This window comes from Polyodon spathula, chromosome 19 (genome assembly GCF_017654505.1).
Source record: "Polyodon spathula isolate WHYD16114869_AA chromosome 19, ASM1765450v1, whole genome shotgun sequence".
NCBI classification, from domain to species: domain Eukaryota; kingdom Metazoa; phylum Chordata; class Actinopteri; order Acipenseriformes; family Polyodontidae; genus Polyodon; species Polyodon spathula.
Genome location: NC_054552.1, coordinates 32,114,200 through 32,141,958, shown reverse-complemented (window position 1 = coordinate 32,141,958; position 27,759 = coordinate 32,114,200). Strand labels below are relative to the sequence as shown.

The 27,759-nt window shown below is 41.0% G+C and overlaps 1 protein-coding gene across 1 annotated transcript; it reads right to left on the bottom strand.

Moving 5' to 3' along the window:
* Positions 1-1,964: 1,964 nt before the first annotated feature.
* On the bottom strand, positions 1,965-27,402 carry LOC121294844 (mothers against decapentaplegic homolog 6-like). The gene is made up of 4 exons (XM_041218970.1): positions 26,256-27,402; positions 23,481-23,537; positions 22,320-22,397; positions 1,965-2,877 (listed from the first exon to the last, which is right to left on the bottom strand). The coding sequence occupies exons 1-4, from the start codon at positions 27,052-27,054 to the stop codon at positions 2,339-2,341; spliced, it is 1,473 nt and encodes a 490-aa protein (XP_041074904.1). The 5' UTR covers positions 27,055-27,402; the 3' UTR covers positions 1,965-2,338.
* Between the last annotated feature and the right edge of the window lie 357 nt (positions 27,403-27,759).

Sequence of the window (27,759 nt, the reverse complement as noted above, 5' to 3'; positions counted from 1 at the left end):
CATGCATTATGTCAACATGATTAAGAAGTACACATGGTAACGATGTGCCCTTACCAGTGGAAGTACCATGCGTGATTATCCCTGCAATTTTGGACTTCTGCAATTTGGATTAGATCCCATCCTTGGTTCACCTAGGTCTGTGCTTCCCTGCCCCATTACAACTAATCTACACAAAGCAGTTCTGTTAAACACTTCCGTCTCTCTGAAAGCAAACACAGCCGCTTTATTGAAAACAAAATTCTTCCGATTTATTTCCCCCCTGAAGGCAGTAAACAAGCAGTAAGTTTTGGCTCCATTACAATGAGCTTGCTCTGCAGCGCAGCATTAGAAAAACCATCGAATACAACAGAAGAAGAGCAAGGGGTCAGTACCGCAGGCAGGGAGGCAGGCAGGATACAGCTGACCAACAGTTTGGTAACGATCACATATCTTTCTCAAGGGATCAAATCATAAAAATTACAGTTACAGTAAATAATCTGTCCTCCTCTGTTACGGCTCTGTGCTGTATTTATAAAGCATTAGCACTGGCAGCCGATATGCAAGACAGACTTCCCTGTTCTTCCTGACAAGAAAACACCTTTATTAATGGAGCCCTTGGGGTCTGTTTTGAGTTGTTGCGTTTTTAAAGGCTGTCTCAAGTCCCAGCCATTCAAAACAGCTGCTTCCAATAGACTCTTGAGAGAGTTGTGAAAGAAACAGGAATGCTGAACCGTGTGATGGAATAACGGCAGCGGCCTCGGCATCAGCATTCTTTTTTTATTTAATTTTTTAAAACCAGCGCCCCCTTTTTAATGCTCTCCCGAAACCTGTTTAATATCACACTCCACTTACTATCAACGCGTTTAAATGTCCCCAAATATAATAAGAGTCGTATGTAACTGCGATTTGAATGCATGTCTAGTAAATCAATATGTTGTACACGCATAGTGTAGTTAAGTAAATTATATCCATTAACAGTACACTTCAAAGTACTTTTTTTAAGCACTTCTTTGGCGTTTCAGTGCTTTTCAGTACTGTAATTTACTGTTCCCAGTTTATAGTTGAGCACCCACATGAAATAAATATATTATATATAAGCATACTAAATGTGACCTTTTAGAGCATTGCAACATATTCTGACATCTCTTTCGTGATTGCAGCTAAGTCTCAAGAGCCTGTCAGAGCGTCTCCTTGTGTGAGCCGCAAAACATTTCAGAAACTAAAACAAATGTTAAAACTGAAAAGCTTTTCTGGCCTGCGTGGACATCAAGGACTTAGAAAAGAAGCCCTCATTGCCAGCAACAGCTGTTCTCGGAACAGTGAACAGCCTTGAGTCAATGCCCTTGTGAAGGGCTTTGTAATAACACTTGAAGATTAACCTGGGGTTCCCCACTCTGGTCCTCGTGGGCCGTTTCAGTACATACTGTTGCCTCCAGTCATGCGCTTTATTAATAGGTATATGTCTGACAGTAATGGCATGATTATAACCCGGTTTGGACCCCTGACAGAGGAGTGTTCAGTTAGCATCTTGTTGCTTCACATTCCCTTTTTCATGTACTCTTGGTTTGTTTCATGCATTTAGATTAACGCTATTAGTAGTGCTGCTAATCAGGATCTGTGAGCCCAGTCGAAAGAGATTGAAGTAGCTGACAGCAGGTGTTTAAAAAACGCCATTCTTATTCTCATTCTGCCCTTTTGCAATAGCAAGCAGTGGGTGTACCACAGAATCAAGCACTGTTCACAGTGCAAAAGACAGCTAGTACTCCTGCAGAACTGTTGAAAGTAATCTGATAGCGGAAGGTATTCCGGTTGTCACACACTAATTCTAAGCAGCATTTTGGTGTGGACAGTTTGCCTGCCCTGCAAAACATGTTTTTAGGATCCATACCCCACCCACAGGCTTCACAGGTGTGGTAGGCTCCTGGCTCAACAATGTTGCTACCAGCTTAGTTACAAATTACAAAGAGACACAAACCCCCAAAATATATAATGCGAATATTTTATTATCAATGTGCGACTGGTGTTAGCTTTTTGCCTGGGTAATAATAGTATATGAAAACTATACACCAAAAACTAGGCTTGGCTCCTATTTTTGCTGTATAATTTTTTCAAATCAGTATTGAAAGAAATTCTATACAAGCCAAAGTGCATTTTCTGGTTTCTTTTTTTCATATGTCCATATACACATTGCACCATACATAAATAATTACATTGTAAAAATGACTCCATATTTACAAGTATAATATATATTTCATATAATATATAAAACTTTATATTAAATCTAGGTAGATGATATTTGGGATAGTTTTTTTTTTTTCCTGCTCACACTCGTGACTTTCCTTTAAATCGGAGGTTGACTTTATCTGTTGTTAAGCAAGATCTCCAGCCAACATGGGCACGACGTGATGAACTGTCTCGAGTAGCAAGGCCCCCAGCCCTTGGCGAAACTGATCCGAACACTGTTAGGGTCGTAGGGTCCGTCTGTGTAATCCTGCTCCATGGCATGCTGTAAAAGGCAGGACTTCTCGTAATCAAACACTTTGATTGAATACCCGGGCATGACTTTGCGCACAATCAAGGTTCTGCAGTTGGGAATGTCCAGTGTGGGAGAGTTGACGAAAATGGGGTGCTCGCTCCGATTGTAGGCCCACACCCCATCCGGCTCCTTGCTGAGCAAAATCCCGTATCCTATTTTGCTCCGAGTCCTTCGGACGGTCTCGCTCCGGTGGTCTAGGCTGAGCTGTCCCAGGCAGAAGCCGTTCCCTTGAGGTAGGTCGTAGAAGATGCTGACAGAGTGTTCGTACACTGTGTAGAGGCGGCCCACTCGGGTCCGGTGCTCCCAGTACGCCACGTTGCACCAGTGGCTTTGCTTCGTCGTGTCGGGTGACATACTGGCATCTGAGGGGGGAAAACAGACAAGACACATATCACAAAACAAGAACGATCGAATTACTGAGAGAGGGCTTAATAGCAAGGCTAACAGGAAGGATTAAGCTGAAGAGGATTAGCTTGTAGTTTATTGTTGTGAACAGGTGTCTCTTTTATAAATACAGTATAAAAGCACTGTATCATAATTAAAGAAAAAATAAAGCATAAATGCACAAAACCTGGCAGTCCTCACACACTGCAGAGGCAGGGCCAGACACTGAACATATTTATAGCAGCTGCTGCTGGTATTATTAGGACTAGGTGTAGCAGGATTCAGTAACAGAAGCCAGCCTGCTTTCTAAGCATGAGAACACGTCTTGTTTTCATGCACCACCTTCTCTGAACTAAACTCAGTGTTATTCCTCGACAATGAAATGCATCACTGATGTTGCAGACCAGCAATCAACAAACAACCCCCACTTCTAGTACTTCAACTGAGACCAAAAGCCCACAGCGATTCCATCAGGTATTCATTACTACTACCTGGAATCAAAGCACAGCACTTCATCAAGCCTGCCTTCCAATCACCAATTTTCAGGGAAGGAAATAAGATTCCTGTTGCATAGCAGTTTCACCCATTCCAGGTTTTAATATGTGCTTGATTAGCCATAATGTGTAGGCAACAAGCTCAGGTGTGTTTCATTAAACTCATAATAAACCCAGGAATGGATCAAAATACTATGCAATGGGATAAATGCAGCTTTATTGCATAATGGGACCCTATCTGTGGAGGGTATTTTTAACTCAGCCCCTAGCCAACAAGGCTGACATGAATTATATTTCCCCAGACATGCTTTGACTGTACCTCACACATGCACTCATCAGAGCTCCCCTTTTATTTCCTGTCCAATGAGAACACAGTACAAGAAAGGACAATAGCACACTATGTATGAGACAGGGTGGAAGTGATGCTGTATGTGGGATGTCCGTTTGGAATTGGGAGCACAACCCCCCCCCCCCCCCCCCTTCCAACTCCACATCAGATAAGTTAATAAAACACCCCCTCTCTATTTTGAGAAATGAGTCATGCCTAAGTTATTGCTGTACAAATGCCTCAAACTTCAGTGTATGACAAATCACTACTATTCTAATAGCTCTAACTGTGCATTACCATACAGCACCTTAATCTCCTGCCTGCTTATGTGGAAAATAAGATGGCAATACCCTCGGTGCAGGGTTAAAGAAACACGGCCTAGGTTATACTGAGAGAACAGCGACCATGAGGTCACATCCTCTTGTCATCTGAAACTGCACTCCATGATTGGCAATTTAGTCCTTTAATTTAGTCCCCCCCCCCACCACCCCTCCCCCCGCCTCTGTATTCTCATTTCTGCACTAGGCAAGGGTCCTGGGTCTGCGGCCGAGGCAGGCGGTCTACACTACGAGCCAGCCTGGCTCTCAGCCCAGTATTCAGCTCCCTGACAACTTATCACAAGCCTGTGACCTCCTGACCCCCGAGTCTTCATGCCATCGAGTCTGATTAACTCACACACAGGGTGATGCCATTATTTTGCTTCAGAGACTCTATTGACACAGAGGATTTAAAGGCCAGGCCTGTGGCCCCATTCCTTTCATTCTCAAACCTCACCGGAGTTAATGGCCTCCCCTCCCCAGTAACACACTTTCCTTTAAGGGGGATTGCTGCAGTTTCATTCCAGCGGCAGACGACTCAGTCAGCCAATCCCCCCTCGTTCTCTCTCCATCCTGAATAGCCAAGACCTTGTCGAATGACTCCATCACCCAGATTGGAAACTGAGCTGCTGCAGTGTTCCCCAAACCATATTCAGAAAATATAAAGCTGACCTCTCTTAGTGACCTACAATAATGACTTCATTTGTACTCACCAGCCACCTGTTCAATTGAAAGAAATATGCAATAAAAAAGACACAACCTTGCAGTGTATCAGAAAAGCAGTAGTTGCTTGGGCTGCTTGCAGAGCAAAGGGTGCATGCCCTGAAATGAGACAAAGCCGTCAACGTGGCCTGTGGTATTCTTTTTATTTTGTTTTCAAAGCAGCTTACTTTAGTGCTGGCTATGCTCATTAGCAATTGTTGCCAAACCCACCCACAACAACACGTACGTTTGTTTATATAATCCTGAGTGTGGCACGGCCCTCCCACCAACACAGGCCTCACTAATAGTTAGCACTTCCAAACAGTTCACAGGCCTCGTTTCATAGTGCCAGGGCTGCGCACCAGCAGCAACAATGTATGTGATGGGGGCAAGCAGAGCCTTGGAATGGGTTATGGCCTGTGACAATGGGGGCTCTCTCCTGTGTGTAGAAGCGCATACTTTTCTATCTTTTTCTTTTTTTAGCTGGGAGAACAGAATGGGCAGCTTGCTGTAAGTTTTTGTGTCCCCTGATGAAAGGTAACTTTCTATATAAAAAAGCAGCTTGCTATCTCTACTCCCCAAGCTCGCTGAATCCTGGTTAGTAGTAACCAGATTCTTCCCCGACTAACACAAACACACTCAAGTGCTCAATACAAATCCTCAGTGGGGTTTATTTTAATTTAAAAAAAACAAAACAAAAAAAACTTAGGAGTCAAAATGCATGTGATCAAACCCATAATTACAGAATGGCCTGTAAAGTTCAGAATGAACTGTGCTCGTACAATTCAAGTTTGGAATGTTGAATTCCATTAAGGTCATCTTCAGGTGACTCCTCTTAGTGACCTTTTTACAACCATAAAAGCCTAGCCCCAGTTTTCAATAGTCTTTATCTGAACTGGCTGTTTGGTTATCCACTCTTAGAAATGGTTTCATTGTAGTCAATTTCTGGATCAATGGATATAGGGAAACCCTAACCTCTCCCTGCTAGCTGTATGTGTTTTACAGCTCCTAAGAGCACAGCGCACACTGGACACATTGCCTCTATACTGCAACTGAACCCCTTGTACTGGACTCCCTAAACACAATCTTCAGTGCCCATGCATACAATTAGTGCACAGGCTCTCTGCATGGGACACACTGCATTTCTCCCACATGTAAATGAACTCTGAAGGGGGGGTGGCGTGGGGGTGTGTGCGTAGAGCAGCTCAATTACTCAATGAAAACAAACAGTGGTCTGTATCCCCTTCAAATAGGAAGGGATTCTCAAAAAAAAAAGCATTTCAAACAACCCGCTAAACAAGATTTCCATACTTTACATACCCATAGTGTTCCTTTCACTCGCCTCTCAACTGCTGTGTACTTGAAGTTTACAGATTTGAAATTGAAAGAACACCGATCAAGTCGACAAAAAATGTGCTGAGCAAACAAAAAAAAAATACAAAAACAAAAAAAACCACATTCAGGTCCAAGTTCTGAGAAGTATATATATATATATATATATATATATATATATATATATATATATATATATATATATATATATATATATATCCATGTATAGCACATTCAAGAGTTGATCAAAATAATATTGGCATTAATGACAGCTTATAGCATTGTTATATCTATAGCGATAACTCCGAACAGTAAAATATCTAGAAGCTCTGCTATGGTACTGTAACTACAACACGGTGTCAGCAGTGAGAGTCGCTGGCTAAACTCTGGCTCTGTGTTTACGAGATGAGTTTTGCAGCAACGGGCCATGGTCTGATTCTGAGGAATCCTGTTCAAGGTATAAAACCTGGTAGCAATTACCAAGCTCTGTCCCCTTTTAACCCAGTCCATTGTAACAGCTTATTTTGCCCATTAGATAAGCAGATTTTGTTATTATATTTTCAAAATCACCTCCGCTTAATGTCAGCTGTTTGAGTCACAATCAACCCGACTGTGATCCCTTTATTGTCACTAATGTGGTTTACTGTTTCTTACATGGTGAAGAAAGCAATAACCTGCCATGTGTTTTTATGTTGCTACCTGTGCTTCACGTATGAATGACTCTCTAAAACCCTGATTACACCAGGTTTTACCTACTTTATGCTTTCATCCATGACCACTTCTATTTAACAGATCATTACCAGCAAAACGATCCTTTGTTTTTTAAAAAAAAGCAGGCCTGTAATCTGTAAAGCCCATAGAATTTGTTTGCATTAGATCAAATGAAAGTGTTTTTTTTCTGTTTTAATGCCCTTTTAAAGCTTTATATTTCTTGGAGACATTAAAAAAAAAAAAAAAAAAAAAGAAAACAGTGGTTCTGACAAAGGATTTAAACCTGTCTTTCTACAAAGACTGGAGGCAGCAGCTCTGGGTAATTACAGCTAAACAGACAAAGGGGCTGAAAGTTTCATTAGCAATCCTCCTTATTATCTGGTAATGGCTGGAAAAGCAACATGCAGTGGAAAGTGGCCAGAAGGCAAATAAAATAGAGCAGCGAGACAGTAAAAAGTAATAATGAAAGGACTGTGCCTGAGGAAAGCTTTTTAAAAGGGGCTCTATTCTGAAAGCAGCCTCACTTTCTGCTGTCTCCAAGGCTGAACAAAGTGTGTGGCTGTGCTGAGGTGGATTACTTTTCATTCTTCTTCATCTCCCCGTATTCAAACAAATCCTGAAAAGATGAACTCAGCGTGCAGCCCTGACATGAAGCGAGCACTTTACCCAGCCCCTAATACAGGAGGCCTGTTCCTAGTCTTATCCTTAGCCAAGTATTAGTTTCACCTGCAGACATTAGACCCTACCACTGCCCAGAGTGTTAGGGGGTGACACACGGAAAGCCTTGTGACTTAAATAAACTAAAATAAGTATCCTGTTTCTGTTCAGCTCTAACTATCATATCTAGAGAGAACTATTTGCTGATATCGCTTCTCGTACATGACAACAGACAGCTTGCCCCCCCCCCCCCCCCCCCCCGGCAGTGGTACAGGCTACAGCTTTAAACAACTATCATTACAGAGCAACTACATCTTATAACAGCCACATTTAGGCTGGCGTCTGAGCTATCTCTCCCATCAAAGACAGCTTTATCAGCCAGACATACACACCGAAACTCTGGCTGTTGTTTATATATGGGTTTGTTCCTTGCAGTCATCGTTTCCTCTCTTGCAACTGCTGCCTGTTAGCAGATACAACAACATGAGAAAACTTAAAGAAACTTAAACATGTTTTTAAAAAAAGAGGAAAGAAAGCCGCAATCATGGGAGGGAACAACTCCCTGTTGTAGCCCCCTGAGCTGAGCAAAAACATTGTATCCAACTTCCAAAAGGAAAAAAAAAAAAACGATTGTTCATGACATGTTTGTTCTGCTGTTATTATACATGCTAGGAGGTTTCTATCCAAAAGTAAAGGTCCTCATATTGTGCCCTCATGCTGACCCACCTATATGATCTTCATGAACGCATGAATTCCCTGTTCAGTGGCCGTTAGTCTCACACCAGACACAGCCCAGAGCTGCAGAGTTACGTGCTCTTTGGCCATCAGGGCGGGGCTTGACCCTGCGATCCAGCCAGGTTTGTGGATGTCAGTCACATGTGCATCAGCAAGGGTGGAGATCCTGAACACGCTGAGGTTTCAAATCCCACGAGCAACACGACCGTACAACAAGTTTAGTAAAACAAAACTTCCCAACGCAACTCTGGTGCTAAATTAGGTCTTTCAAACCAGGCAGAAGAGCAGTGCTGGAACTGTGCAATGCAGTTGATCTAACTGTATGTGTTCAAGTCTCTCTCATACAAAGCTGCTAAGAACAACCTCCACAGGCTCCCATTGCGAAGCGGGAGGCCTCTCTTATCTGTGAATGAACATCCACCAGGGGCAGCGACTCCTGGAAGAATCCCAATGCGGAGAAGAGTGTGTGCATGTGGTTTTCATTTCGGCTGACAGCTACCCTGTCCTCCTCCTCCGTGCTTTACAAAGCAGCAATCTTACACTTTAAACTCAAGGCTCCCACCAAAAAATACAAACAACTTAACAAAAGGGCAGCAAATCTTAATGTCGGTGCACATTACATAAACAATGAACCAGAACAGCACTTCAGATTAAAAAGTTCAACAACAATGCCGCCTCTTAAAGGACATTGTCAGGTCGAGCTCTTTTGGTTTTCTCTAGTGAAGTAATGCTATGACATCTATACAATAGTACATACCAATAAGAAGGTACGTACGTGTGTGTGTGTGTGAGTCTGTGTCCAACTGTGTCCTTGTAACCATTGGTAGAAAAGATTAACCTTACAGTGAGGCTTTCCTCGAAACACCTGGAATTGTATTTTTCCTATAATAATTTGCAACACATTACTATATCACAAACACCTGAGGAAAACCCCATTCCCCATTCTAGTACCTTTAACAGATTCACCTAGCACTCCATCTTGCATTCCACAGACGCTCCAATCAACCACTTAGCGGTATTCTATTGACATCTCAGCCCAAAGATAAAGCAAAAACATACGCGTGTTCCAGGACAATTCATCTAATGAATCATCCATTTGTACATTTCCCCGCTAGACAGAGCGAAGCCAGATCCCCATCCACCCCACCCCTCCCCACCCAGTTAACCATTTCTTGGCTGCCAGAGGATGGCGCTCCTCCAGCTCTTGTTATTAATTAATCTGGGAGACGCACGCTGTACTTCTGGCCATCCCAACCACTTCCTGCTTTGGCGGAGATGGTGGAGAGATCCGTGGCTTGCCAGAGAATTTTTTTTTATTTATTTTTATTTTGCTCTGCTACTGTACCATGAAATGCAGTGTTTCGTGTCCGATGAACGCCTGGTCAGCTGATCCTTGTTAAGAGTTTAAAGCACAACTTCCATTTTTAATTTCAAGACTAATCTTAAATTATATATTTTTTGCTCAATTTCTCATAGCCAGGGGATGGAGACTGCAATAATAATAATAATACTATAAAAGCAAAATGGTTATTCTTTTTTATGAATGTTTTTAAAACTCAAAAAAAAAAACATGATTAAAACAACAACATCATAACCCCCCCCCCCCTTAAAACTCTTCAATTGAAATGATTTATAAAGCAGGTCTTTGCAAACATCTGCAAAGAATCTTCCAAGTTAAACGAAATAGCAGGATTTCATTAAGCAAATTGCAAGCTGGCAAAAACTCTGAAAGAAAGGAAAAAAGCCACAGCCAGTCCTATAATTTAAACCTTATTTTAGATGCGACAGCCTGACTACATGAGCTGCACTGCAAAAAACGTACCCCCCCCAAAAAAAAGAAAATTCCTCTCCGAGCTGTCCCCTCTCTGCAGACCACAACGTTTTCAGCAATTACAACGTTACTCCGAAATTTCCCATCACCGCTCAGAAAAAAAGGAACTAGTGCACAAAGTCACCATTGTCGCCTGTAATTAAATTGACAGAAACAGCCTGAAATCCTGGAAAAGTCTACAGCATGTTTAGAAGTATATTACAATGTAGGCAGCCCACAATTCAAAGCTGTGCACTCAGATACATTCCACTCAAAACTCAAAAATGCTGATTCTCTTAAAAGAAGCATGTCGTTTTCTACTGTTATTTACTTATTTTGCAAACGTTTCTCAGTGCCAAGGGTGTAGATAACCAATCAGTGCCATGGCCTACATCCAACAGAAGCTGCTTAGCATCATCGTGATTTGACAAACAGATCTCTCAATACATCTAAGAATCCAAGTGAGACAGTCAGTCAAACCGTTGTTCAGCAGATAGTGCTAAAGAATGTCCCTGAAAAATTCCATCAGAATGGGATTTCTCTTGATAAAAGTGTGGAAGTGTGACATACTGACACATGGTCAGCTGGGCAGCCTCCATACACCTCTAGATTATGAGGTGGAGAGATGCATCAACGGCACAGAAATGATGCATTATAAACTGTGTGACGTGCTGAAATAACGCTGGTCTACAAAGCAGACTGTAATGCCTGTGCTTTCTGCTTCTCAATGACTGAGATTCTTGCTGCGCTCCATTATGAGTTTTTACCGAGATGGCCCACAGCCTCCAGAGCTCCACCGATCACTGTTATGGCACAAGGCTGACAGCTCTGGAGCACATGCACAGCAGCAATATCTCAAGAGCACTCAAAGCAAAATCTCAAAACTCAAAGCAGAGCACTGGATGAGGCCGCTCCTGTAAACCATTGTAGGGGAACCTGGCTGCGAGCCCTACTTCCCTGTCAGACCGCTATTAAAATAAAACCCCTGGCTTTAAGGGAAACCAATAAGTTAAGCGTTATCCCAGGGGGATCAGGAATCTCTTAGGGGATTAAAGCTCGACATGGCCGAAGCCTTACCATTAAGCTGGTGTCTGTGGCCCCATGCAACAGGTCTATGCACAATCATTCGAGTAACAATGGCTTGATTTTCCAGCCTGGGCAACTACTGGGCCACTGTCAACAGCAGCTCTGGAACTAACAAGCTTGCATCTCAACATCAAGTTTAGAATTAATACAAAACCTAGATATCTCACAGCACCCAGTACATCTGTCACTAATTTTAAGTTTGAGTCCTGCACTGCGATGGACAACTACACCACATTCTCCCAGTTTAGGTCAGTATTATTTGAGCCGAGTGAAGTTTTGACCTCCTGCCTTTTAAGTGTTCTTCTGTACAGAACTCCCCCTCCCTTTCCTTTCTAACTTAGTTGAAGTAAACAGAGAGGAAGCAGCAGGGGGTTAATGAAATGTGAGGAATGAAGCTGTGCTTGAAATGTTTCGAATGCGAGTGAGAGGATGGGAGCAGCAGTGGTCACGCAGATCCCCGTTTTTCAAAGTGCTAGGCGTCACTGCTTTCTCTGGAAATGCCAAAGGCCGTGACCCTGACAGCGTGGGCCTCCGAATGAAAGGAAGCAGCTCCCACCAGAGCCCCGCGGCCACAGCACAAAGGACAGACCCGGAGAGAGGTCACTGCAGCAGGACCAGGTCTGGTCAACCCCAGTGAACAACCTCCTGGAACAAACTGTCCAGGCCAGTCACAGAGAGGGAGGTCCTGTCAAAACGCTTGTGTGGCTTATTAAAAGACATGCACAATAGAGCTAAAAACAAAGAGTTATTAATAACAGAAAAAACACCTACCAGGCTTCCCCTTTAAAAGCAAGTCTTTGAATGGCTAATTTAGTAATAATAATAATAATAATAATAATAATAATAATACCCCATTCAACCCATTACCATTAATCAAAATTAATATCTTCAAGAGCAAGCTATTTCAGCCATAGTATTTTGGTTGTATGGCACATTTCTAATAAAAACTATATATTTATGCTCTGTGTCTCACAGTAATTACATTTCCTTCTAACTATTAATTAAAGTCCTGTCTGTACAGTCTTTTCATCTTTTCTCTTAATGCCAAACTTTCATCAAATCCCCAAGTGTTCTCTCCTAATGCATTCTCCTCATTAGTTGAAGCGTCCAGATTTTTAAGCTGAAATACCTTATTGTTCAGTATAGACCGTAGATGAAGCACATTAAAACACTAAACTAACAGTTTTACATTCCACACATTTTTAATGGCGTTCCTCACTTTTTATTTGTTGATGTAACCCCTTGCCCTTGGGAGCATGAATGGTTCTATTTGAGGCAACAAATCCTGGACTGGCAAGCAGCACTGGGATAGTGCTGCATTAAAAACCATGAAATATATATATATATATATATATATACACACACACACACACATACACACACACACACACACACACACACACACACACACACACACACACACACACACACACACACACACACACACACACACACACACACACACACACACACACACACACACACACACACACACACACACACACACACATATATTACTGCAACACAAACTTGTATTGCATTTTCTTTTCTTCCGATCACAGAAAACAAAGACACCTGCAATACTAATCCCTTTTTTGTGGTTTAGCAATACCAATGCACTGAGCAGGGCAAGCTCTCACGTTTTCATTTTTGAACGAGCCAAAAACAATAAGAAAAAAAGCCTCCGCAAACTACAGTAATTCTGGCAAACAAAACCAACGCAAACAAAGGCTACGCAACCATGACTAAAAGCAACAGTATCAGAGCGAATGTGTTTCACAGAGAACAGCTCTGTAAGCGAGGAAGCAGAACAAGGACAAAGGTACTGCAAATATTAAATGGTGCTTTAGATAAGGTTGCCAAGAAAATATGTATAAATAAGAATAATAAGAATAATAATCAATCGAACTAATCGCAGCACTGTACAAGAAGAAAATGAAGAGTCACTGTGAAGCAGCCAGGCTCTTCTCCTGCTTGCTTCATTTCACTTGAAGAGCAGCTCTGCTGCTGGCTCCCTGTAACTGTGCTAATCTGTGTCAGCCAGGTCGGCACCATCAAGTGTCCGCACTGCTCCTTCACTTCCGCTCCTGAAGCGCTTTCATTGTGTGGAGCCTCCTCTCAGAGAGGAATCAGTCTGCCAAGGGTCCCTGGAGAGGGAACAGAGGCTCCTTGGCAGGGAGACGGATCCTTGCAGACCGGGAGGACTGAGGCCAAAGTACCCTTAAGTAGTTGAAGCTGAAAAGCAGCCAGAGAGAGAGAGAGAGAGAGAGAGAGAGAGAGAGAGAGAGGGAGATCTACACAGGCATCCATGCTAGCACCAGTCACTCATTTATTACAGCCTTTCACTAAGGATTGTTGCTGATCTCAGTGCTTTGTGTTGGTATGAATTATTCACCCAAATTTAGGCACAGAACAGGGACCAGAGTCCAGATTTTAGGCAAAGTCAGTCATTCCAAACAACCTGATTTGCAAATAATAATAATAAACAACAACAACAACAACACAAAACTCTTAACTTGCACACTTTTAAGCAAGGGACTGTTTTAAATTGCTTAAAACACAGCGTGATAAAATCTGCTTCCTAAACACAGATTACTAAAACCACAGAAGAATCTCTTAACCTGCTCCCTAAATAAAAAAAAAATACAAAAAAATGTTGCAGTTCTTTTTGGAATTCCACAGCCTTCCCCTCCCCTGCATCAAAAGGCCATTCACAGGGATTAAAGTTACAGCACTTCAGCACTTCTACCAGTCAGGTTTAAAACAGGATGTTTGGCTGAGGCCTCTTTCCCCTCAAATAAACAACCTTATTCTGAGGTGTACAGGCAGCCATGTGGAAGTACTCGAGTCACATTATTTCCATATCCCGTATCCTGATGCATTGCGCTCCCACTGGGAGTGCTGCTGGGCTGCGGAGTACCTTGCAAACTGAACCCAGCCAAGGCACTGAAACAAGCAGTCTATCAGCTGTCTTCCCCAGGCTGCCCTGAGAAGAACACAATGACGACCGACAGGAACACACAGCAGGCCCAAAGTTAAGACTTCTTTAACAACACCAGCAGCAGCTGCAATGTTTCTGCTTTCTGTTACATTCCTGTACTGTATGTAAACTAGAACACAGTAGACCAATTACTTGTGCAATCGCAGAAGTAGCTGCAATATCGTTTTCTACAGGCCATGAATAGGCCGGGGCTGGCGTGCCACTGCACCCCTGCGTGTTCGTTCCTCATCTCATAATGCTGCCTGGCTCCTGTTCAAATGTCAAACCTCTTAAAATCCCCTTGAGTTAATACCTTTTTTTCTTTGTTTGTTTTTAGATTGTTAATATAATTTGTTTTGTTGTGTACTTTTAATTTCCGAACTGTACTGTTTAGACATACAAATAAGTACACTGTTAACTCAAACAAGGCCCTGCTAGAATGATGTTTAAAAAAAATAAAAAATTGTCGAAAAAAATGACCGCAAGTAAGAGAGTCATCTATGAAACTGCTGTATTTATTTGTCCTTCAACAGATGTTCCATTTCAAATGAGTGTTTTCCAATTGAAATATTCATAAGAATAAATAAACAAATGCACCGTGCATAGAGCTGATCCAGCAAGTCTATCTGGAATATTGTTCAAGGACGTGCAGATCACCCTGCAAGGTAGGTGAATTGTATTAGTTTATATCTCACCCCTGAAGAGGCTGATGAAGGCAGGGCAGACCCAATCTAGCCCAATCTATCCACTGGCCTTGTGGGTTGGTTTGTAGATCTGAATTTGTAGCTTGTCCGTTGATACTAGTGATCGGTGTGGGTTACCAGTTTATGAAATACCTCCAAGAAGGATATTTAGTAGAATGCGGTGCAGTGGATTAATGCACTGGGAATTGGAGTCTAGTTGTATTCAATAGTGAATTGATGTTTGGCTTTGTGATGTGGAACACCATCGCACAGTTGTGGATACCTGGGTTGGTGGTGATTCTGTTTAGGAGGTGCATCAGGGGGACTGACTGGCTGTAGCTAGCTAGTGCTGTTAGAAACAAGAGGGGAAAAGCTACTTGCTCTGGTGATGGTGGTTCTTTCCGGGGCTTCCCCTCAGATCATGTCTATCACTTCATTCATAAGCACACGGTTGAAGAACACTGGGCTTGAGAGTCAATAATTCACAGCAGGTTCCCAGAATTAAAAGCGGAACCCCATAAAGTAGGAATGGACCTTTAAATTGGGACTTGTGGATGTCAAAGGGCAAGCTGATGAAGCAGTGTGCGGATAGGTGTGTGCGTGAGTGAGTGTGTGTGTCTGTGTGTGTGTGTTTTATGATATCAGTTCCTTACAGCTCCAGCAGGAGAGCACAAAGGGTCTGGTTTCTATTTACTGGCAGATAATAACCTGCATTTTTGTTTGGCAAAAAAAATCTAACTTGTGCAAAAATGCATTCCTTCAATTTGGCATTAAAACAAAGGAATCAAAAGTTGTGTATTTTTAATCAACTAAATTGTCAACAGAATAAAAAGAAAAGCCATTTAAAAAAGAGAAAGAAATGGCATGAAACTGCATCTTATCAGATTTCATGCTTTATAAACATTTTTTTAGAACAAATATTACAGTTTAGATATTTTTGGGGGGCCTGAGAAAGGGACATACAATACAGTGAGGCGTACAGTTGTGAGTTGTCAAATGTTTTCAGCCCACCTAGTTACTAAAGTGAGTAAACTGTGTTTTGAGTTTAGGAGTTCTTGGCAGAGTTTCAAAATTACAAAGAGGGATTGATGAAACTGACACTAACAAAGAGTTGAAACTGGCATTGTGTATGACACTATGAGTAATAACATGGAATAAGCAAGCAGGTTACAAGTGTCCAGAATAAACTGATTTATTCATAAATCATACCTTTTAGAGGAACGCAGGCTAATTAATTGAGTCACCTACGATTCTTCATGAAATCTGTTCATTTCCTTTGCAAGTGACCCCCACTAATGAGCTCATAAAAGTATCATGATAAGGAACAGACAGCTGTGGCTCTTGGTCAAGGAGGAGGGAAGGTCAGGGCACAAAGCACAGGAATGCACCCTGACCACAGATCTTAATTAAAGTGCCACAGAACAAAGCAGCTTCCTGCCAGCTAGTTACTGAACTCGCTCTATAGAATCTTTCATGTGGGAGGCAGTGCAGCAGTTTACATGTTAGCCCAGCTGACACACTGGAAAGAAAACATGTTGACAGCATGTAATAATGCAAGGCTGGGGCAGTAAATATGGGGTTCAGGCACAAGTCATGTTCCGAACAGGTGACCTAGCTGAGAAGGACAACAACAGACATGCATGCAACACCAAGTCATCACAACAAGATGCAACTGTGCTCACTTGGTTCCTGTAATGAAATATTCAGCTGAAGACACAACACAGCAGGGTGTTCCTGTGTGTGTGTTCCTGCGTCTGTGTGTGGGTGTGCGAGTGTGTTCTGATTCCACACCAACAGAAACCGGACTTTGTAACGTTTCAAGAACCAAGTCCTTCAGAGTTCAGTTCACATCCAGAATAAGAACCGCAAAGCAGTAGAAAATGAACCCTGCTTCTGTTACTCAAAGCAAGCATGTTGCGAGGGTGCTAATAATGGGTTCTCTCCTTGCATTGGCCAACTTTGCACAGCAGTGTAAGTTAACACAAGACTTTCAGTAGCATTTGGCAACTTTCGGCAGAAAGCATTTCCATTTATTAGCCACACTGTTTCTCGCTCGTTTGTTATTTTTGGGAAGAAAAAAAAAAAAATTAAAGTTTGGCATTTAGAACTTAATTTAGAAAATAAATAGGAATAAAAGCTTACCAAAGAGTTTTCATAAATCACGGCACTCTTCATATAAATATGAATGTATGAAGAGAGATTGTTCAAAAGCCCCTCTGGCCCTTTATTTCATATTTTCAAAAGTGTCGCAGTGTTGGAATACTTAATAGATTAACGGAGAAGACGACAAGGAGAGCCCCGCCCTCTATAAGTATTATTGAATTGGCCTGCTGTTTATTATACCTTATAAACTCTTTAGAAAGATGCCAAAACATTGACAGGACATGTCAGGGGGTGCCTATATCCCACACACTGTAACGCTTATGGCCCAAATATGCAAAGCTAGGTGGTCTGCTCTCTTTCATTTGTGCCCTTGTACATGTGGAGATGCCCTTGCATGTTTATGTGTGTCTAAGACTCTCTACTTTAAAGCTTTGGAAGCATAGAGAGACTTTTAACATTAAAAAAAACGGAAAAAATTAGGAAGAAAAAGGACTTAATGTAGGAAAACTGTGATATAAAAATACTGCACAGTATTTTAATGATATATACTGACACGCACCACTTAGTTCATAAAAATATATCTTTGCACTCACAAATCTGTTACCAAAAACTAACATGGCTATAACAATTATACAGCCAAAGTAACTGGCCAGTCAAAATGATCCCTTAAGCAGGCTAATTAATTCAATTGGAATTTTGTGAAAAGGCGATATGGTTGTTAAAATCTAAAATATGTAAAAAGTGGATTACAGGTTTACAAAATGCAGTCTTTGTGTGCCTCACAAAAGGGAGAGTGTCCCTCCAGTACCTTGCTATGGCTGGCAGTCCTGATGCTATCAGCCGGTCCTTATACAAACTGGAATTCCTCCAGGACTGTAGAGCATTAGCTTTCTTTCTGATCAATGGAAATGACCCAAGGAGCAAACAACAACGTCACAACTTCTCAATATTCGGTTCCTGGAATCCTGTACGCTTTAGAAAAGGCTAATAGGGCAAGTGGTTCTAAGAATGCAACATGCAAGTTGTCTTTAAAGGGAGCAGGACCAAGCGTGCAATTAGAATCTGATGGAGGAAGCAAGTCTGCATTTATTTATATTATGTTTTCCTTAAAAGGCCCTGTCAATGTTTGTTTTTTTTTTCAGATAATTGCCATAATTAAGCTTCAATAACAGGCCGGTCAACTCCAAACCACATTACAGAGTTGTACAGTTACTGCAAGCACTGTGTATATAACATGTTGAATTATACATTAAATCCTTGTGCCACTTAATCAAATGGCAGTAGTACATTCAGAAGCAAGAGAATAAAAGTCAATTAATGCACTCAAATATGTGAGTGATTATAAAATCATTAATATTAAAACAATAAATAAATACGGGAATTGCAATAATAAAACTAGGAAAACTCAATGTCTGCTTATGCAATTGTTCCTCCTAATCAAAGAGAGAACAATGTTTTTTTTTTTTTTTTCATCCCACAAGTGCAAAAAGTATTTTTACAAATATGCATCCAACCCAGGCCCAATTAACTAACCCTTAACAAAAGACTCAAATTTAGCCTGTTGCTTTAACAGCCAATGAAAGTTCCATAAGCAGAGCTGAGAATTCCGGAAGAGACCACAAGTGAACTGGCATGGGAATCCCGGTAGGCACGGCATTCTTTATGTGGCACTCTATACAGGAAACAATGGGATTCACTTTGAGTGCAATACATGGACAATTCAGACTGATCTGAAAACTAGCACAGGAACTCAGCGAGGAAACAGGTGCAAAGCTAGAGATGGACAGAATCACTGTATGCAGTGCAGCTTATCCAATTAATACCAACATATCCCTCAATCTACCTGATTAACTGAAGGCATATCTAACGCTTGTCACAAAAAACTAAACATAGCAAGTCAGAAACAGCAAGCACCAAATAACTCTGCTAATTAGGTTCAGAAGCATGAAAATCCCACCTGTGAAGACATCTCCATTGAATATGGAGAATAGCCATCCTTGTGGGGGATAACATGCAACTGCAATCCAACCTGAAATATGAGTTTTATAAAGAGAGACTCGCTAACTGTAGTTAAACACAGCTTTCCTCTAAATGTTTGACTTTGGTTATGAGCAATTGAGGCCTCAAAGGAATGCTTGTGGTGAAGCATCTACTTCCTAAAATGCTTTTGAAGTCAAATACCTGTTTTCTACAGAACCCAGCAGTACAACATGAAAGCCACAAGAAACTGCTTGATTTACAAATAAAGTTCTTCAAAACCATCCTTCTGTGGACTATGCCTACAAGCGTGTACTGTACTCGTTTGAGGACCGCATTCATTCCACTGAAGTTAGACAACATGAACTGTTCTGCTTTCGTAAAGGAAGACGACACCCTGTTTTTGCTCTCTGGGCAGAATTCCGGTAAGACCAATTTCAGTTAACAAAAGCAAACATTATATATAACTGGGCAGACCGTCACTGAGGCACTATAATACAGACTTGGAAACCAAGGGCCCGTTTAAAAAGCTGCAGTTGTGCAAAGGGCTTCCCAGAAGGGACTTTGAATGGCGCTCGCCTGGAAAAGAGGGTGCTTCACTAAAACCACAAGGCTTTTCTCTGTTTTGGAACAGCATCTCCTCCTTATCCCAGGATGGCTGAAGATGTCCCCGAGCATTGCTTTTAAGAGCTTTTCTGTTTAATCTCGGCCATTTCCTTTAGGGGCACGCACTTACTCGCCAGACCACACAGACACTTGATGTTTCATTTCTTCATTCTCCTCGACCTACACTGCTAGCCAAGGAAAGAATGTACCTCCTTGCTGTACAGGCATCCGAGTTTGTGTTCAATAAGATAATTAAGAGAATTGCAATGTTCTTTTAGAAATCCCAGCTCTCACAGAAACCCCTTTTCATTCTTCAAAAGACTTCCTGCGGCAACAGTAAACAAGGGCTTGGTTTCTTGTGCGTTCATCAAAAAAAAAACCAGATGCTTCTATAACATTTTTTTTTACTTGAACATTTGTGGACTGATCCATTAACACAGTATGAAGTCTAAAACTGGATAATGTGGGGTAATGTATTTAGGTCTGTGAAAACAAAATAGTTGATTCAGTAATGTTTGCAGGGTTGGAAACAGGACTCCCACTGCATACAGTTTGATCCACTCCTGGTTTTACTATGAGCTTAATAAGACTTACCTGAGCTTGTTGTCTATATACTGTGACTAATCAAGCTCATATCAAAACCTGGAATGGATGAAACTGCTATGTAATAGGAGACTTATTTACATCCCAGTGTTTATGTGTAAAAAAAAAAATCTATTTATAATAAAACATATTTGTAGGTGCAAGAAAAAGTATCAGCTCTCCAAAAAAGGAAACCATCTTTGCAGGTCTAAATGTCTTTTTTTTTTTTTTTTTCTTAAACTGAAACCCATTTCAGCAGGAGTTCCGATTTCCATCTCAGCTCACTAACAGCGTGACTTCACTTTCTAGTCTATCTCTTATCCTTGAGTTCAAAGTCCATCCACAAGGGAAATATAAATCAGCCAGCCACACACTGTTATTAAGAGTTGCACTATTTGAAACTGCACTGCGGGAGAGGGAGTATCCAATTACAGTGCAAGCCTGGTCGCATTTTATCTTTATATTGTTCAAGTTAAAAACACCACTTTCACCACAGAATACATTTGATCATACCCTCCCAGTTTTAAACAAAACGCCAGAGACAGGCTTTTACTATGAAACCTTTATCTTGGGGAAGTTTAAATAGCTTTTGATAAAGAAAAGTAAAAAAAAAAACTAAGGTATGGTAAGGAAAAAAACTTGAAGATTTAACATATTTTCATGCTTGGCCACATTCACACACTGAAAGATAAACACTGAGGCTTTGTGGATCGCTTTATGGAAAAGAAAACTAAGGAGACTCATTTTTGTTTAAAAATATAATCGTACTGATAATAACACTGGAAAAGCTTAACCACATTTTAATCGGAAAGCAGCTTGTTTTGTTCGCATTTGCTTTAAGTTGTATGGAGACAAGCAAATCCAGCCTCACCCTTCAGCAATTACATCACTCTGTGAACAAAATGCTGAACTCAAAAAACACAGCAGAAATTTTACAGAAAATATCCCAATAACATTTCCCAGGTTACACCACCAAGATGCCACCCATATCAGCGAATCAGGTAAACAGAAAAAAAGCATTTTCTTAAACCTGGCAAGAGTTTCAAGATGCAATGTCTACTTTCTGATGAAGGTGTGCTGCGATTCTTTGTACCCATTAAATATAGTAGGTGCGCTTGTTTTGCGACCCTGTGAACCTTTCGTGACCTCTCCACTTTGAGGACTGCCACATAGGGTACAGTACAGTACAAAAGGCATGACAAGAAGTCCTTATGTGGCAGCGCCTGTCATAATGCAAGTATTGGAGTATTTCACTGCTTGCACAGTCCCTGTATCCCTGCCTACCTCGAGGTGTAGCCCCAGCATGGCACTGACTTCATACGCTATTGCTCAAGTTTTAAATGTCAATCCCAGTAATCAAAAAACCCCAAGAAAGCTCACACCTTTGGCTGGTTTAAAAATAGATAACTTTCTCATTCAGTGCCAGCATAGCCATTGCACGAAACAAACAAGGCTACTCTCACACGCTCGACCTCAAATGCAATGCATTACCAGCAGCAACCAAAACTGGAGAACACAAACACACAGCCAACCCAATCACTGCCAAAACGTGATGCATGCGAAACCAAATTGCACATTTCAGCATGACAAAATAAGACAGTATTTCATAACCCCCTCCCCAAAATTAAAACTAAAACAAATGATGCAATCTGGAATTCTAAATGCACTGGAATTCTAAAGAGTAAAGTATTTTTTTCTTAACTTGTTATTATTATTATTATTATTATTATTAGGTTGTGTTAAGGTGATCTGACTATTAGTTCAGGAGCTCCTAGTTGCCATAGACATATGTAATGTACGCTAGATCAGCCAAAGTGTCTTTACATTAGTGAGCACCAGTGCCATCTAGTGCACAGCAGAATATTGCCAGCAAAAATAAAGGAAACTTGTTTGCAAAGTAGCATATCGCTAAATGGTGCAGACTTATATATAGAAACGTAGGTTACATATAACTATGATAGGCAACATGAACTGAAGAGCAGCTCCTGAAAAATGAAATGACCAGCACAAATCCTAAAAGCTTAGCAGTCGCATTTCAAAGGCACAGAGTAACAGTGAAACATGTGGACTTCAAATCGGTTCAAGTCTGAAATGAAAACACTGATCTAGAGAAAACAACAAACAGCAACTTAGTGCCAGATGCAGTTCTGCCAAGAGCCGATAACTTGTGTTCAGCACTTCTCAATGGATAGCTTGAGGCTTCATGTGATAGAATGGTACTGTGAATATAAACAGAACAGACGGAATCTAACACCCCTTTCTGTAGCTCCCTGCACTACAAAGGCATGGAAGAGTTAGAACTGTGAGCACGCTTTACCTGAGAAGTCCCCGGCAGTGACGTTGGGAGAATTTGTAGCCTCAGTTTCAGTGTATGACAATGTTGAATCTGAAAGATCTGATGACAAAGGAAATATATTAGGAGCAAATCCGTCACCGTGTGCTGTACCTGCTGGCATATGAAATAGTCAAATTTTAGTCAAATACATATTGCACGCTCATCATTATAATTATACCCTAAAACCCACTAGAGTCCACAAAATGAAATAATAAATTGCCATTAAAGCAACCTTTACCTGGATCCATACTGTAAAATGGCTAGTTTTGAGGGACAGGTTGCTCATCCAATAATAAAATGAACATTTACAAAGCAAAATATATGAGAGAGTGTGACAGTACTGTCTGGATACAAACTTCAGTGCAGCACTCTCAAAGCCCACAAAAGAACGAAGGTTCAGTTTATAAAGCAGGTTGGAACTTGGCGTCGACTGGATGAGGTTACGTTAAGCAGCTAAACAATTCACAGCTACTGTACTTAATTACCACCATTAACATTCTTGAAGTTGTTTATTCTTGCTTCCTTCCTTCCTTCCTTTGTGTTCAAACTGAGGCAAAACTTTGTGATAACAAGTAAGCAGCCATTGTTTCCCTGGCTAGCCGAACCACTCCAACACTTTAAATGTGGTTTGCTTTGGGACTTAGCTGAAAGCACATTGAATTAAACTAAACAGCATGTTTATCAGTTTACTCTTATTAACAAACAACCACCCGGTACCATACTCTACGATGACTTTACCATCCACACAAAATGTTAAGTGACTGTTGCTGTACGTGGGAATCAAAAATGTGAAAGAACTTATGCGTCACAAGGTTTTGCATCCAAATATGATTTAACAGAAAAAGTTAAAAAGTAAGCAACCCTTTCCTGCAATGTTACGTCCCTCACAGTGTGTATACTATCAACAGCACAACAGTTTGTTGCATTGTTAGAATTGTTTTTTTCAGTAAATGCATCTGATTGGTGCAGACTTGCAGGTACACTCTGAGTGGGACTCTTCACTGGTTCTGCCATTCTCAGTCACACTGGATCAAAGTTAAAGTGACGTCACCTTCTTCACACAGTCTGTTAAATGAAAGCGACCAGATGGCCATGATGGAACAGTATGATACAGTAATTGAAATAGGCTACTTTTCTACTTACCCAGTGGCTTAAACTCTTCATTAGAAGACAGCCGGGAGTATGGAGGAGGGGGAGACTCTAAAAAAAGAACAAATTGATCAATACCATTGATTACATACCATTACTACACTATAAGCACCTGAACATTGATTAGTTAAATATCATTTGTACATAGCAGTATTTTCTTGTGGCTAAACTTACAACAGCATTGGGTCAAGTCATCATAGCATTCTGATAAGGTTGTGTTAGAATATTGAAAATAAAATACATTTTTTTGTTTGTTTGCTTTTTGTCTTGTTTATTGCAACACAAGTGGTAATTTTCCTATTAAATAAAATGTGTTGACGTGCAACAAAAAAAAAAAAAAAATATATATATATATATATATATATATATATATATATATATATATATATATATATATATACAGTTTAAAAAAAAAGTAAAGTTAGTATAATTATTTCATAAAGTAACCGTTTCAATCGGATTTCTACACAGAAAATAGCTTGCAGCTATTGAAAAGCTATGAAATGGCATGTCAAGAAATAATAGAGAGGCTGCGGCTTTAAGGGAACAGTAATTGCCTGGATCCGCAGTTAGTCAGATAAACAGCTAGTCCGGCCGGCGCCAGCAGTATGCAAACTGCATATTATCACCGCTCCTTTACCTAAATAGCAGAGGGGACCTCCTTAGGAAAAAAAGGACTTTTAAAGCATAACTTGAAACTGATCTCATTTCAAAGGAATAATGCCTGGCCAAATAAATGAAAAACAAAAAACTTTGAAAAAAAAAAAGCTGAAGCAAAGCATGTGTGTGTGTGTGTGTTTGTTTTGCACGCTCCTGCTCAGTTCTAAAAAGTAATCAAAAAGTTTGTGTGCGGCGTACACCCTATATCATTGATATAACACCAATTTACAAAACACATACTAAAAATAACACTTCTCAATTTCTTTATTTTTTCAACGGTAAAAATTTAACTTATTTTAGGACAAAATATATATATATATATATATATATATATATATATATATATATATATATATATATATATATATATATATATATATATATATATATATATACACACACACACACACATGTGCTAAATGCATCAAACACCAACGATTGAAGATGTACTTCTCTTTTTTGCGAGGGGCTTGGTACAGCGTGTGGTTAAAACTGAATGATACTTTGACAACAACAGCAGCAAAGTTTATTTTCTTCCATTGATGGTTTCCTTACAAATAAAAAGTGATTGCGGGCCGCGAACAGACAACTGGCGCTCACATTGTAGACCTGTAATCCAGATTGCTTTAAAGTATTTTTTTAATCCATCTGATAACAAGCATCAAATACAATCGCTAACAAAGTGTCCACGTAAACCTTTGAAGTGTTTCACTTCTCCGAGTTGATCGCGGTGTACACAATGGAAGCGGTGCACAAAACTGCAAGGGAAAGGCTTCGAATTGGAAAGTGGGGCCACAGATGATCGCTTCATTTGAGCAGTGATGTTAAGAGTAACATCAAACTCGGTTACGGGTGACAGGACAGAAACGCCTTCCCCCAGTCAGACGTGTCACAGAAGAATTCCATGAAGGCTTTTTAGTAGGTCAATACCATGCTTTTGTAGAATGCCTTCCAATGCGCTGTAGTTTGCTCATAGAAATATTAAACCACACTGAAATGTATTACTTCTTTCAGTATCTGAGTGATATGTTTTCAACCCAATGTTATTTTGATAATGTGGAGAATCTTACAGAACATCGATTGACTTTTCCCAAGTTCCTGAACACAGATTAGGGTTTTACAGGATGAAAAACATTCAAAGTCGAAGTTAATATTGCTAAAGCATAAGGATGCACCATTAAAGAACAGAATATACCAAGAGCAACCGGTCACAGTCACGTACCCCACCCTGCACGTACCCCGCATGTTTATTTTTTCATTTGGTTGTCAATCATTACCTCACCAGTTACAAGATTAATTTGACCTGCTCATTCATTCGTCACCGAGTTGTTTGAATAGGGTGATTGAACTGTTTGCTTCTCATGATTAAAAGGTATGCTTTTCCAAGTGGGGATAGGCAGCTAGGTAGGCAAGCAGGCTCTTATCTTTGACCCTGGCAATCAGCCCTCGTACAGTCTACATGCAGTCCGTTGTGCAACACTTTGCGGGTTTTATAACCCTTGCAGGACAGCCCTGCTAAAACCACCGTCTAATCTCAAGGTTACTCAGATACCGGAGGTAAGAACCACGCACACTTGGTGTTTACGTGACTAGGTTCTGTAACCCACATTAATACAAACATGCGAACGCGAGATGGAATGCGTGTCCTATGCCGCTTGAATTGCACTCGCAAATTATTATTATTATTATTATTATTATTATTATTATTATTATTATTATTTTTGTTCCACTAAAAATCACACCTGTTGGCGCGGGTCCCCCCCCAGGTTGTAAACACATTATTTGCTTGTGTACAGTGTTTACGTGCCCAGTAAACAGACTTCTCCTGGGCTAGCTAGCTTCATAACTCTGTTACAAAAAAAAGCAAGTTGGTGTGAATACTGTACACATACGACAGATCATCACTAAACTCGTACCGAAAAGTTATTCCAACTTCATGACATGGAACAATTATTGTTTGGAAAAAACAAAAACATAAATCAATGCTTGAATATCTTCTGTACTGTGCTTCTACAGATACGATGGCGTTTGTAAATTATGTTATGCATCAATAATAATAATAATAATAATAATAATAATAATAATAATAATAATAACACATGTTCTTACCTGGCCCACATAGCCTGCTGAAGTGATAGGGGTTGCAGCACACCGCTGGACTGTCCACAACCCCAAAACTCTCGCAGTCGCAAAGCGGTTTGAGCTCTGCCGGGTGCTGCACATCGGGCCAGCGGTAGAATTTGCACAGAAGTAGCTGAGGGGAAGCCGCCTGGCCGCCCACCCGCACCTCTGTCCGAAACACCATCACACAATCGGTCGGCATACCCCCTTTCGATTCCACGGCCTCCACCAGAGTATCCAAGGATTTCTCCTTTAGCCTTTTCAACAGAGAGTAGGTTGCGGATTTCAGCTCCTGCTCCACTGCTGAGCGGGGTTTAGCATCCTCACTGCTCACAGAAAGCGCGTCCTGCCGGTGCTGGTGGCTCCTCGGCGCGAAGTGACACGACCTGGGCTCTTTATCCCGAGCCGTGTCTGGGGTTTTGGGTCCAGAGTGGTCCCGATCCTTAAACAAACAGCAGGTCACCGTTTTGCAATCGCTTTCCTGCGAGGATCTGGCGCTTTCCTGATCCTGACCCTGGATGCAAAACGCATCTCTGTCTTGATCCAAAATTATGCCTGTCCTGGCGCTTTCTGCAGGATTTCTCATGCAACTCCCACCTCGGTCCCTGGGCGAGCCGAGGGTCATCGGTCTGAGCTCCGTTTTGGGGATTTTCTCCGGGTTTCTGCTGCACCGATCGTCCAGATCCACCTCGCTATTTTTACTGCTTCCATCTCCCCCCTCTCTATCTGGAATCAAACGGGTTCTCCAGAGTCGCCGCACAAGACCCGAGCGTTTGGACCTGAACATACGACAATTTATAGATGTATATTTTTTTATTTTAGTTCAGATCCTGCTGGATACCAATTAGTTCCAAGGTCGCCGTAAAACATGAAGCTTTTGCAAATGCCGTGCAACGATTGCACAGCCGAATGCAGTGTATTTGCAACCAGACTGCAACATTAGATTTGGGGCAAATACAATACCTTGCTAAATAAATTGCACGAACACAATTGCACACAGCTACATTGAAATCAAAATGCATTCACTTTCGAAGAACCTTGCAAAAAAGGAGACAATATTCTATTTTTCCTTTTTATTCTTAATACGAACATGCATTAAATACTTTAACAAGAATTCCCAAACGATGTCCCTTTAATCTACCTTTCATTCATGCTGCTTGTGAAGAACACACATGGTATACAGCACAATGCAAAGCTGCTACAGTACTCGAATACTGTGCTCTCTTAAGGGTTTTGGACTTTGAAACACCTTCCGATCTTTCCTTTTGAAGCTGCAATCGGCACATGAATGGAACTACTCCGCTGCAAAATAATTCCAAAAGAAATTTAGAATCCTAGTGTGCTCTCGCAGACAGTAATGTGCTCGCTGCTACAAACCAAAGAGCCCTATTTATTGAAACCGAATTGAGAACGATCCCTGCACAGAAGTGTGTGTCCGGCTCCGTGTGTCCCGACCTGAATAAACAGAGCTCTACAATTCTTTCTCCGTTTC